The 12,605-nt window shown below is 55.0% G+C and overlaps 1 protein-coding gene across 1 annotated transcript; it reads right to left on the reverse strand.

Annotated features, from left to right (window-relative positions):
• Positions 1–908: 908 nt before the first annotated feature.
• On the reverse strand, positions 909–12,251 carry CHIT1 (chitinase 1). The gene is made up of 11 exons (XM_074320014.2): positions 12,126–12,251; positions 11,105–11,134; positions 9,556–9,757; positions 8,935–8,991; positions 7,423–7,588; positions 7,075–7,199; positions 6,416–6,539; positions 3,669–3,854; positions 3,271–3,384; positions 1,919–2,045; positions 909–1,374 (listed from the first exon to the last, which is right to left on the reverse strand). Exons 1-11 carry the CDS (start codon positions 12,148–12,150, stop codon positions 1,130–1,132), a joined length of 1,401 nt encoding a protein of 466 aa, XP_074176115.2. The 5' UTR covers positions 12,151–12,251; the 3' UTR covers positions 909–1,129.
• Positions 12,252–12,605: the final 354 nt, after the last annotated feature.

Raw genomic sequence — 12,605 nt, forward strand, 5'->3', positions numbered from 1 at the left:
ATGTCCACGATTCCACCCAACGCTGCCAGGACTGTTTGGATCACTCTGTTTGTCCAGGACCCTGTGTGTGCAAGCTCTACTGGCCCATGTGGACCCATTTCAGCCTCGGTTCTGGACTCAACTGTGTTAGAATCAGTCTTCCATTTAAATACCCGTGAAATGGAGATAACTGTCTCTGCCGCATCTGAAAAATGGGAGCAGTGGGTGAGATGAGGTGTGTGAAGTGCCTAAAACAGGATTTCTCTTAAAGTGAGCTTACTGTGTTGCTCCGAAAACAAGACCTCGCTGGACAATCAGCTCTAATGCGTCTTTTGGAGTAAAAATTAATAAAAGACTCGGTCTTATATAAGACCTGGTCTTCTATTATAGTAAAATAAGACCAGATCTTATATTAATTTTTGCTCCAAAAGACGCATTAGAGCTGATTGTCCGGCTAGGTCTTATTTTTGGGGAAACATGGTAGCAGGGGTCTGGATTCTCATTTTAAGGCTGGTGGTCACGGAAACACTCTCTGCTGCCATCTCATGTGCAAGCTGGAAATAACATGGGTGCAGATCAGCAGGAAACGCTCTTCTCTGCTGTCACCTCATGTGCATCATTGGAATGACATCTGAGTGTAAGTCACCAGGAAAAGCTCTTCTTTCCTAAGGTCTCTCAGACACTGAAGAAGCATGTGTCAGACCCAGGGCTGTGCCCCAGGTGCAGTCATCTGTGCCCTGGAAGCTGCCCGCTGGAATGTGGAGTCCTTGAGGTGAAACACAGCACTGGGCTTGACACACCTGAATTAACTGCCTCTCGCCTGGCTGTTATCTATGCAGCCTTATTCCACCCTCCGCTCTTCCCCAGGGCTGATTTTGAACAAACCATGTGCTTAGAGAAGCTTTGTAAGTCGCCACACCTGGGGGCAGTGCAGTTGCAAACCAAAGATTTATTTTTCACATAAAAGAGGCAGCCCAGGAGGACCAGGGCAAAATGAAACCAGGTATGAGAGATGAAAGCCTGGGAATGGAAAGACCACAGTGAGGCCTGCAGGGGCCAGACTGCAGCCCCCAGGGAGCGCTGGGGAGGCAGGCTGTGATGGGATCCCAGGCTCTGGCCCAGGCGCTGGGGCTGAAGGGGCCTTGGGGACTCAATTCCAGGTGCAGCATTTGCAGGAGGAGCTGAACACCAGGCTCTGGGGGCAGCTTTGCTGGAACAGCCGCCCCCCAGCACAGCTGTGGTAGCTGGACCTGTCCTGAGGGTTGGGGTAGAGTCCATCAGCTCTGCCCTGACAGAAGGTGTCTTGTCCAAGGCTAGGTCCACCCTCAGGTCTAGAAGGCTGGCCTGGTGTGGGAACTTCAGCCGGAGGGGGGTCTAAAGGCTTAAATGGAAGACCTGGGAAAACAGTGCAGAGTCAGCCAAGAGATCCCAAACGCATAGGGCATGCACACAGCCAGTGACCACAGGCAGGTCAACGCCCCCCAGGCCCCACCCTAGAGCCAGAGAACAGCCACACCTACAGCCACAGCACAGCTCAACAGAAAACACTGGGGCTACACGTGTAGCAGGTAGTCGGGCTTCTCCCACCTGTACAGCCACCCACACGTTAGTGAGGCCTGTGGAGGGTCACACTACAGGCCGAGTGCAGACTTCCTTCTCAGAAGGGAGGCAAGCTGCTGCTCCCAGGCTCATAGCCCCTGGAGGGAAACCCTGGTTACCCACACCCTGGGCAGCTATTGCTGCAATCACAAAGGGAAAGAAAAGTGTGAAAAGAGAATTGTTTCAGCAGTTTCTTCAGCTCCGGTGGGTGCATGACATTTGGGAAGTCACAGTATTGGGGCAGAGCCATTTCCTCAGAAGGGGCCTGGACCTGCAGTTCAGGGAGGGGCTTCATACCCTGCCCATGGATTCCAGCTCTGGGCCCTGGCCCCCTACTCACTTAGCTCGAGCTGCAGGGTCTTGATGAGGGGGTATTGGCCCTGGTTGCAGAAGGAGCCGGTGAAGTCGTCCATGTCCAGGGCCCAGACCATGGCCCCTCCCAGTCCCTTCTGCTTCAGGTAGCTGACCTGTGAGAGAAGCAAGATGGGCCAGGCCTGTTTGAGCACAGCTTCTGCTAGTCAGGGCCCTTTTTTCTGTAGACCTCCTGGCCCATGAGTGGCTGAGGCTTCTGGACACAGCCCTTGGCTGGGAGCCTAGACAGCTGAGTCCTGAGGCTTGATGGGCACGTCCCTGTCCTGACAGTGTGGCCTGGGGTGGGCGTGGGGAGTGGGTGTCTGTGTGGACGTCTTGAGGGTGGACACCTTCAATCTCGGCCTCTTCCCTGCTAAACTGCTGTGTCTGCTGGTCGAGCTGAGTTCAGTTCCCATAAGGAAGGACTAAGCTTCCCCAAGGTCTGAATCAACTCCCTGTCATGTGTTTGTGCGCCCCAAGGGCCTTCTTTCTGCCTCCAGGTCCCCTAGGCTTCCCCAGGGTCTGGCTGCGCGTTCCCTGCCAGGGTGCCAGGGCTCATCCCCTGAGTGAGGCTGCAGGTTGGAGAGTATGGCTGGTGTGGGACGCTGGCTGGCCCCAATCTCCCTCCCCAGCTCTCTCTCCTACAGCTGTCCCACATTCTCGGAGTCCATCCTCCCCTTTTCTCTCTGCCATGCCTTTGCAGTTTTCTCCCCAGAACGCCCACTTTCTCAAAGACCCTTTCACCATGACCTCTTCTGCCCTCTTCTCCAGCCAAGGTCACGCTCCTTCCTCAATCCTCTGAGAGCACTCCAGCTATACCTGTGAGGGAAGCTGCCACTGTCTGCCTTGCAAGATTGCTGACACCACATCTACAGATGGACAAGTGCAGGTCCCTCTGGGGGAGCTGCCACTCTCATGGTGGAGGGACATGCAGACAGTCAGGCTTAGAGTCACCGGCATTGGGCAGGATCGGGGGCCGGGGGAGGGCATGTAAGGAAATTGGAAGGTCTGTAATTTGAACATGCACCAAATATTGTCAATGGGCTGGATAAAACGATATGCCTCACTGTATGTATTTCTCCTTTGCATGTCTTTAAAATTTGTTTGTTTAATAAGTGCCAATTCTTTCAAGAATGCTACTCAATGTAGAACAATTTTGGGTCACTGTTTCTTAATCAATAGGAGGTCAAACTACAAAATGCTGTCATGTGGCAATGTGTGAAATGCTGGGATCTTTGAAAGGAGACCCCTCCTTGAAGCGTCTGAGAGCTGTCACTTGGTGTTATTGACGGGCCTCGGGCCCACCCTGGCCCACTCCCTCCCAGTGGGGCTGGGCCTCACCTTGCTTTTGAAGCTCTCCACGTCATCAAAACCCACCCACTGGTCACCCTTGTAGGCGTAGGGCACCTTCTGGTCCGTGATTCTGTGCTCAGCAGCCCCCTTCCAGGAGCAGACCTGTAGGAGCAGAAGACAAAGCTGGGGAGGCGGTGGGAGGCACCCCAGGGACCTGTGCCTCCCCGCCCGGAGCAGACCAGAGAATGGACAAGCCTGTCTGTGGAAGCCTGGAGAACCTGCAAGTTCTAGACTGAGAGACCTAAGCCCTGGTTTCACTGGGGCGCCTGGCGTAAGGATCGGTCTGAGATGACAGACATGGGATGGAAGCCCCCTGGCCAGAACCGGCCGTGCCTGGCATCCTCATGTGAAGCTGCAGTGTTCAGGATGGCTGAGGGCGCTCCTACCTCGTAGAACGCCAGCAGCCCCGCCTCTTTGGTGAAGGGGCCAGGGGCTCCAGGCCCCGTGGCTGGGGCCCCCACTCCAGTGTCTAATGAGGAGGCCAGGGTGAAGGACCGTCCGTAGGTGGGCATGCCGAGGATCAGTTTGTTGGCGGGGGTCCCCTTCTGCAGCCACAGTTGCACGGCAGAGTCCTGGGGGTGGAGGTGGAGAAGGAGGGCAGGCCTGATCTTTGCCTCCAGCCTCCTGCCGTCGTCCTGGGCTGGGGCCTCCAGAGGAGCTTCACGGATCTTTATCTGTGATCCAGTGCTGCCCCATCTTTAGCTCTGGCCTTAGTGAGAGAAGCTGCATGGCACTAGGGCTGAGAGTCAGACAACCATTTACCATGCAGATATTTACTGACGGCCCACCGTGTACCAAGCACTGCCCTACGTGCTTGGACTACCTCAGTGAGCAAGGCAGCCAGGGATCCCTGCCTTGCTCAGCAACCTAGTTAATCTTGCTGAGCCTCAGGCTTCCTGTCTGTGAAAGGGAGACAATAAACATATCTATTAGCTTGGTGCAAAAGTAATTGCAGTTTGTGCAATGATTTTTAACCCTTTAAACCACAATTACTTCTGCACCTACCTAGTATCTCTAAGGGCACTGTGAGAAGTGAAGGTTATCGTGCACATATAAGGTAACACAATAGGTACCACAGTGCGGTGCGGGGTAGCTGTGATCACGACCACGGTCACTATTGTTTCACACTGAGGACAAGAGTAGGGAGTTGGGGGGCCGGCCCGGTGGCTCAAGCGGTTAGAGCTCCGTGCTCCTAACTCCGAAGGCTGCCGGTTCGATTCCCACATGGGCCAGTGGGCTCTCAACCACAAGGTTGCCAGTTCAATTCCTCGAGTCCCGCAAGGGATGGTGGGCTCTGCCCCCTGCAACTAAGATTGAACACGGCACCTTGAGCTGAGCTGCCTCCCGGATGGCTCAGTTGTTGGTTGGAGCGCGGGCTCTCAACCACAAGGTTGCCAGTTCAATTCCTCGAGTCCCGCAAGGGATGGTGGGCAGCGCCCCCTGCAACTAAAATTGAACATGGCACCTTGAGCTGAGCTGCCGCTGAGCTCCCGAATGGCTCAGTTGGTTGGAGCCTGTCCTCTCAACCACAAGGTTGCCGGTTCGACTCCCACAAGGGATGGTGGGCTGTGCCCCCTGCAACTAGCAACGGCAACTGGACCTGGAGCTGAGCTGCGCCCTCCACAACTAAGACTCAAAGAACAACAACTTGAAGCTGAACAGAACCCTCCACAACTAAGACTGAAAGGACAACAATTTGACCATTGCTCCCCAATAAAGTCCTGTTCCCCTTCCCCCAATAAAATCTTTAAAAAAAAAAAAAAAAAAAAAAAAAGAGTAGGGAGTTGGGTCTGCTTGATTCCTCTCTGTATCCCCGAGGCCTGGGACAATGCTTGACATTTATGTGCTCAAGTAGGAAGAACAAACAAGTACAGGACTTCCTCTGCCGTGGTGCGCCTGGGCCAGTGACAGGAGGAGGTACCCGGTATAAGTCGGTGAATGAATGAATAACGAGGACTGTTCCTCAAGCCAGGATTATAGGGTGACATCCTCCGAGAAGCTGTGCTCTGAGTCTGGACCCTCTAGATACTCTGCATCTTCTTAGCTGCTGAGGCAAGGAACAGCTTCCACTATATTTATTTCTATTTCTTTCCTCCTGCTGGTCTACATGATTTATCTGTGATCAGACTGGACTGTCTGAGGGCAGAGGTCAGGGCCTCCTGTTCAGATCTACAGCATTTTTCGTGCAAGTTTGGAAAAGTCTCCTCTCTGGCCAGAAGAAACCCCAGACATGCAGTTTGGAGAGTAGCAGGCATCTGTGTAGGAAGAGACTGGCCTCCCTAGGAGCGCACGGCCGGAGAACAGAGTGGTGGGACCCCACCTTCTCACCTCCCAGCTGAATGTGTTTGTGTGTCCCCACACTGGGCTGGGCTGGCTTCCCCCAGGCCCCACTGTCTTCCACAACCTGGGGGACTGGGCTCAGTGTGAAATCTGCATACAGCCTCCAGTGTGCAAAGAGATGCAACGTACTGTGAAAAAGCCACAGAGCCCAAAATGTTCCACCATAACTGATAACACATGTGGGCTCCCGAAGTTAAAAGGCATTGTAATGTAGGGTTCTTGACTTAAGATATAGACTGGGCCTATAACAAGTGCCTGGCCTGCTCAGTGAGGAAGAATTGGGCAGCAAACCCCTACCCACCCCCATCTACAACCAAGCCTGCCCTTTCCAGAGGCTGGGAGAGGGGGTGGGGGTTCTGCCCTGAGAGGCACACCCATCTCTGAAAGTACATTCCAGAAGGTCAATCAGTGATTGAAAACCAAAGTTCACCCATTGTCTTGAAGTAAATGGGGTGGGAGTGTGTGGGAAGGAAGCAGGAGCCATTTTGGCTGTAAACGAGCTCAAAGATGGCCTTCCAAGTATTCACTGGTTTGTCTGATGTCCTTAAACTGGTTTGTTTGTGTCTAGTGTCAGCCAAGAAACTACACAGAGGTGAGGTTTCCCCTCAGCAAGGGCAGGGAAATTGGAAAGTCAAACAAGCTCCCCCAGAAACAAAACCTGCTGGCTTCCCTGTCCCCTGCTTGGTTATCCTGTTTTTTGTGTTTTTTTCCTATTAGGTTCTTCAAGGCTCAAAAGCGGCCACCTGAGGAGGGCAGTGGTGGTGAGTCCTGCCTCATTCCTCTGGCCACTTACCACGTTTAACTCTGCCGCAGCCCCACTCTCGCCCTGCCTCTTGTAGAGGGGGCTGTTGTGTCCCGTGCTCCTCTCCCAAGAGCCATGGAGGTCGTAGGTCATAAGGCTGATGAAGTCCAGGCTCCTGCAGGGGGCGCAGGAGGTGCTGAGGAGCTAGTGAGTGGAGTGGGCCCCTCTTCCCTTCTTCCCCAGACACAGTGTGTGGCCCTGGGAGGGACCCTCGTGGTAAGAGGCTGGAGTGCAGGCATGAAAGGTGATGTCCACAGCACTCCCCAGTCAGGCCCCCATTTTTGAGGCCATTCGCATTAAGATGGTGAGGTTGGCACCTCATGTCATTAGCACCCTCCCTCCAGCTGTCCTCTCCACACCCTCAGGACGATTCCTTTCAGAGATGCCAGGGGCTTCACTCTTTCCCCTCCAGGGAATTTCACTTTAAGACTGAGTTTCCAAGGAAAAGGGTAGAGACTCAAACGCAGGGAACCTGGACCGATGGGGTAACAGCCAGGGCGGGCACTCCTTCCTTGAGCTACCAGGGGCAGTGGGCTTTCCCAAAACGACACCTTGCAGGTGAACCCCTGCTCTAGCCCGGGGAGCTCAGCCTGCCCTCGGCCCTGCCCACCCAGAGGACACAGGGTCCGTGCCCTCTGCCCGAGACTCACTGAGCAATTCTGTCCACTTCGTATCCAGCATCTATGTACGTTCGCCCTGCAGGGACGGCTGCACTCAGAAGGAGGCGCTCCTTCCCCGAGATCCGTGCTTCCTGCTGGAAGGCACTGGCCAGGTCCTGTGGGGCAGCTCAGCGTGAAAAAAGGCAGGGACCTCAGCTGGCCGCTGAGGGCCCCAAGCAGACGTTCATTGTCAGGAGTCTGAACACTGACCCCAGAGACCGGTCTGTGCTATATAAATGCACCAAGCCGCTGACCCTGGGGGCAGAACCGCACCCACATGTCCTGTGGGGCACAGCTCTGGTCCCCTGGCCACCTGGTGACCCCACCCCCCAGCCTTACCTGCACCAGCGCTGTGAAGCGCTGCTTGTCCGAGGGGGGGCTTCCCCGGCTTCCCGGATACTCCCAGTCAAGGTCAAGGCCATCAAAGTTGTGTTTACGCAGAAATGCGATGGCTGAGTTGACAAAGGTCTGACGGTTGTTGGCTGTGGCCACCATGTCTGTGAACCTGCGGGGTGACGAAGGGCAGCATGGGCCTGCCTTGCAGTGGACAGTGTCTCTCCTGGGAGGCCAGTGAGAAACTACTCAGAATATCGGTGCTCGGGTGTCCAGGCCAGAAGGGCGCTGGGGGGCCAGAGGCTGCGGGACATTTGCTGATGAGTTACAGGCCAGGTTAAGAAAAGGGGACACTCCAGAGGTATTTCCAGCACCCAAACATTCAGTGGCCAGGAGCCCAGAATTAGAGCAGGCTGTCACCCAGCACGGGAGCTTAAGGAAGTAGAGGACTCAGCTTCTAAGAGAAAGAGGAAGAGGAGGAGGAGGAGGAGGAGGAGGAGGAGGGGGAGGAGGAGGAGGAGGAGGGGGAGGAGGAGGGGGAGGAGGAGGAGGGGGAGGAGGAGGAGGGGGAGGAGGAGGAGGGGGAGGAGGAGGAGGGGAGGAGGAGGAGGGGGAGGAGGAGGAGGAGGAGGGGGAGGAGGAGGGGGAGGAGGGGGAGGAGGGCAGCAGGTGAGTCGGGGGCGGCTCTTCTGGTTCCCTGGTGGGTTAACCTGGTCCCTTTCTTCTAACTCCCATCTGTGGAGGGCTCTGCACTCTGGCTATTTCCGGTCCAGAGCTCTTGGAAATCCCCAAGCTGCCCCAGGAACCAGCCCCTATACCCCCTTCCTCCGTGTCCGTCTAAGAAGTCCCTGGATTTGTTGGGGTTTTTATAGCCTGATCCTATTTTACTTTTTTATTAATTTTTAAATTTAATTAATAGCAGTTCTTAAGTGGGGTTCATATGCCTGGGAACCCCAGGCTAAGAACCCCTCCTGTGTATAAGCAGTATTTGGGGCAGGAGATTCATAAATTTTATCAGATTCTCAAAAGGGCTCGTAAGCCAGAAAAGTTTTAGAAATACTAGTTTAAAACTTTTAGAACCATATATTCTTGACTTGCTAGGAAAAAATCTAGTTCCCAAAAACCCATTCCATTATCTCCACAAATCATCAAAAATGTCCTAGAAATGTCAGTATTTTGACTTTCAAGCTTAATCTGCAGACTGCTTTTGACACGCAGAAGTGGAAGGAAAATTCTCAGACAAGATATCCTTCCGGAGCTCAAAAGTGTACACACTGGACATTGCCTGGGATTAGGTGGGGCCCTCCCTCCACCCATTCCACGGAGGAAGAGCCTGGGCCTGGAAAGAGGCCAGAGTCTCTGTGCTGCCCTCAGACCAGGTGCTCCTGGCACGATGGGGGCTGCGCCCAGCCCTCCCCTGAGGAACCCAGAAGGAAGGCCGGCCCCAGAATGCAGGCCCCTCTCCCGCTCCCCCTCAGCCTGGCCTGATCCCCTGGCCAGGCGCTCTGGTCAGCTCACTTCTGAGTGCCGAAGTTCCAGCCTCCGATGGCCAGCAGTGTCTTCAGCTTGGGATTCCTGGAAAAGGCAAGAGGAAGGTCAGAATTTACCCAGCCAGCCCCGGGGCTCACCTCACTCACTGGGAGAGCGGGCTGGGGACACCCTGGCGGGGTGGGGGTGGGTGGGGTTGTGAAGCCCCTATGCCCAGAGCCTGCGCTGGGTCAGCTCTAGATTGGGAAGGAACTGGCACAGCCTGCCTCAGAGGACATCCGCTGGCTGAGGGGAGTACAAACTGAGTTCAGGAAGCGAGAGATTTGGGCAGATCCTCAGGGAGGTCTTGCGCGGTGGTGAGGGCCGTCCAGCTGACGGATGGTGGATTTCAGGGGGAAGGGCACTCATTCCCGGCAGAGGGAAACCATTTCGTATTCCAGATCCCACTGAGACCTAAACTGGAATCCTTCTGGAGTTCCTGTGACCCTTACGTCTTCCATATACGCACTGGAAAGCCCCGAGAGGTGACGTGACTTGCCCAAAGCCACACAGCAGCAGGGCTGTAGGCAGACTGCAGGGCTTGGGAAGGTTTCTGGCTCTGGAAGGACGTGCCTGCCTCCTCCACTGCCCACCCCCATCCAAGCAGCTCACACATTCTTCAGGCCATTGAACTCCGTGTAGAGCTGCTCGTCATTCCACTCGATGGTGCTGAGCTGGTGGTTGTTCATGCCGGCAAAAGCATAGATGAGGTGGGTACACAAATGGGGATTCACATTCCCGGGCAAGAAGCGAGCGGCCCCCGCTCGATACTGGGCCCAGTTGGTGAAGTAGCAGACCAGTTTCGTGGCAGAACCTGGCCAGTTGGGGCCACGAGAAGAAATGACAGTTAGAAGGGCCTCCTGGGGACTGGCACCCTCCTCCCTGGGGCCGAGTCTACACAGTGCCAGAGGGTGTTAAACAGGCAGGGGCATCTGCTGAAGGCTGGGAGGCACAGCCTGCAAAGCACAGCTCAGAACACTGCAGAATGTTAGTAAAATGCAGATATATGAGGTGCAGATGGATGGGGGGCCCGTTACAGGCCTGGGTTTACATTTCTTTAGCATTGCTTTGAAGAGGTTTGCATTTACCCATTGTCCCTTGTAGAGATTCTGTTGATTGATATCACTAAGGTTCAAGCAAAGAGCTTATTTTACCCAGGGAAAACCAGCCTGTTTCTGGCATCCCCTGCAGCGTGGGGAAGACTTTCTGGCGAGGACCTCTATTCCCAGGGGGTGGCCTTGAAGTGATGGCCAGGTAGACCAGAACACCCAAAAGCAAGAGTCCGAGTCTTCATTTGCAGCCTTTAGGCTGACTGCCTCTCTCCAGCCTTGGCCCAGGGGTCCCCATCTGAAAACGACCCCTCCAGCCTCACATTCTACCATGGTGAGGGTTTTACAGGCCAACATATTATGGCAGGAACCTGGCAGAACGGTGAGTCTGGACTGGAGCACATCTGTGGCCGGAGTCTAGACCTTGGAGTTGAGTTCCCTTTGTCCTCTAGCTCTCACATTGCCAGAGCCAAGCCCAACCTCATGAAGAGGGTCTGAGGGGACAGCATTCCTGGGCTATGAAGCCCAGGGGGTGGACTGGGGTGGGAAGGGAACCCAGGAATCCAAGTTGCTGAAGATCCCTGGACAGCTCTCTTCTCTGTGACACAACATGGAGCCCCCTGACTCTCCTAAGCCCTACATCAATGAGGTCAGCAGACACTGCAGTGAGTGTGTTGTCCTTGCTGAGCTGAGGCGGGGACACGGAGCTGGATAAGACAGGTTTCTGACCTCCAGCAGCTCAGCATCTGTTGGGGGAGACACCTAACCCAATAATTAGGAACACTGAAAGACACTGTAAAATGTGTTCAGGTGCTATGAGAACACAGAGGTTGCTGTTACCTCTGCAAGTGACATTAGGAATGACCTGAGAAAGGCTGACATTTAAGCTGGTCCCATGGACATGCAGGAGTTCAGCTGCTGGGTTAGGAGGCAAGAGTCCTCCCGGAGGAAGGAGCAACAGGGCTGTTAGGGGGACGGGGGCACTTGCAGGGGGCCGAGCTGTGGTAGAGAACCCCCCCTGGAAACTGGCAAGAGTCCTTGGTGTGTGGGGGGCAGCAGAGCTGGGAGGGGCTGAGGGAATCCCCGCAAGGCTTGACAACGGCTCCACTTACCCCACTGGATCGTCAGCAGAACCAGCAAACCTGAAGCAGCATCAGAGAGAAGGCAGAGGTTAAGGTATCACTACCACTGTCCCAGGCCCCAGACATCTCCTGAAGCACGGGAGGTGGAGGTGGTCAGGGACGGGTGGACTCAAGGACGGTTCCCTATAAATACAGCTTCCTCTGCCCAGGTGGCAGGGGCATCTCCCTGGCCTGACAGGTCCCTGAGCTGATGGAAGTTTTCCTGAGCTCAGACTTCCCTTCTAGAGCGTCAGCGGAGGGCGGTGTGGATTTAGGAAGAGCCTGGGGAAACCACCGACTTGTGAGGTATTCAGCGCAAGTTTCTCTTTAGGAACCAGAAGAAAGCCTGTCCCGGGCAGGGAAGAGCCAATGTGCATGGGCTGGATGGCCGACCCTGTCTCCTGGTGAGACAGCCTTGGGCTCCCGCTATCTCCCCACCTCACCCCACAGAGGCTGGCTGAGGTGCCAAGTCCTTGGAGACCTAGTGCTCAGCATCACTCTTTAGAAAAGATTTATTTCACCTTTAAGGTGGCCTGGTATTTCCCCAGTCACCTAATGAAACATGCATGAAAACTGGCAAGGACACTCAGGGTCATGGTCCCGAGGTGCCCTCTCGCGTGGGGCTGGGGAAGAACCCTTGGCAGTGGGCACCTCCTGAAGAAAGCCAAGATCGGGATCTAGGAGCACAGGAAGGAAAAAGTGCCCAGTACAGGGACGTCCACTGACTCCGGGCTTGCAAGATAGAAGGAAAAGCTGTTTTTAGCCTGTTGATAAAAACCTTTCCTCGTGACACCAAGCCTCTTGGGCTGAAAGAGCCCAAGGGAAATCCACAGGCACAGCAGTCGAGGGGCTGCCAGCCAGGCGGCAGAGGGTGACGCAGAAGGAGGCTGCCAAGGTCTTCTGAGTGCTCCTGCTTCCTTGCAGACAGCACCAAGGAGCCATGGAACATACACATGCCACTGCCCCACAGCTCCTGGGGCTCAGCCCACCCTCCCTGACGGTGGCCACTCACCCGTCCAGGCCACGGACCACACCATGGTGTTGGCGACAGACTCGTCTGTGTGACCAGTTCTCCAGGCCCTGCCTTCCTTTTTATTAGGTTGCCTGTCTCACTGCGGCCTGGAGGGTTGAAGTGGGAGGGGGTGGAAGGAGCAGAGGGGGTGCTGGGGTGCCAAGCAGCATGACTGGGCAAATCCGACCCAAGGACTTGAACAATTCTTGCTTTTCCGGAACATCACAAGGTGTTAACTGGGCTGTTAGCGTTGCCAAACGTGGAGACAGACAGGGAAGCAGGAAGTATTTCTAAACCTTGTGGGGGACGAGCATGATTCTGTTTTCCTTTGTGTGGGGTGGTGAGGACCACGAATGGCCCCAAACTTAATGGGCTTTGGGGGAAGCGGAGTGACTCACAGGTGGGGGCTGGTTCCAGACCCACCTGCTACACTCGACAGAAATAAACCCCAGATAACAACAAAGTTTGGTAAGATGGCTG

The sequence above is a fragment of the Rhinolophus sinicus genome, chromosome 12, assembly GCF_057876585.1.
Source record: "Rhinolophus sinicus isolate RSI-liver-muscle chromosome 12, RSI-T2T, whole genome shotgun sequence".
In the NCBI taxonomy this organism is placed as follows: Eukaryota; Metazoa; Chordata; class Mammalia; order Chiroptera; family Rhinolophidae; genus Rhinolophus; species Rhinolophus sinicus.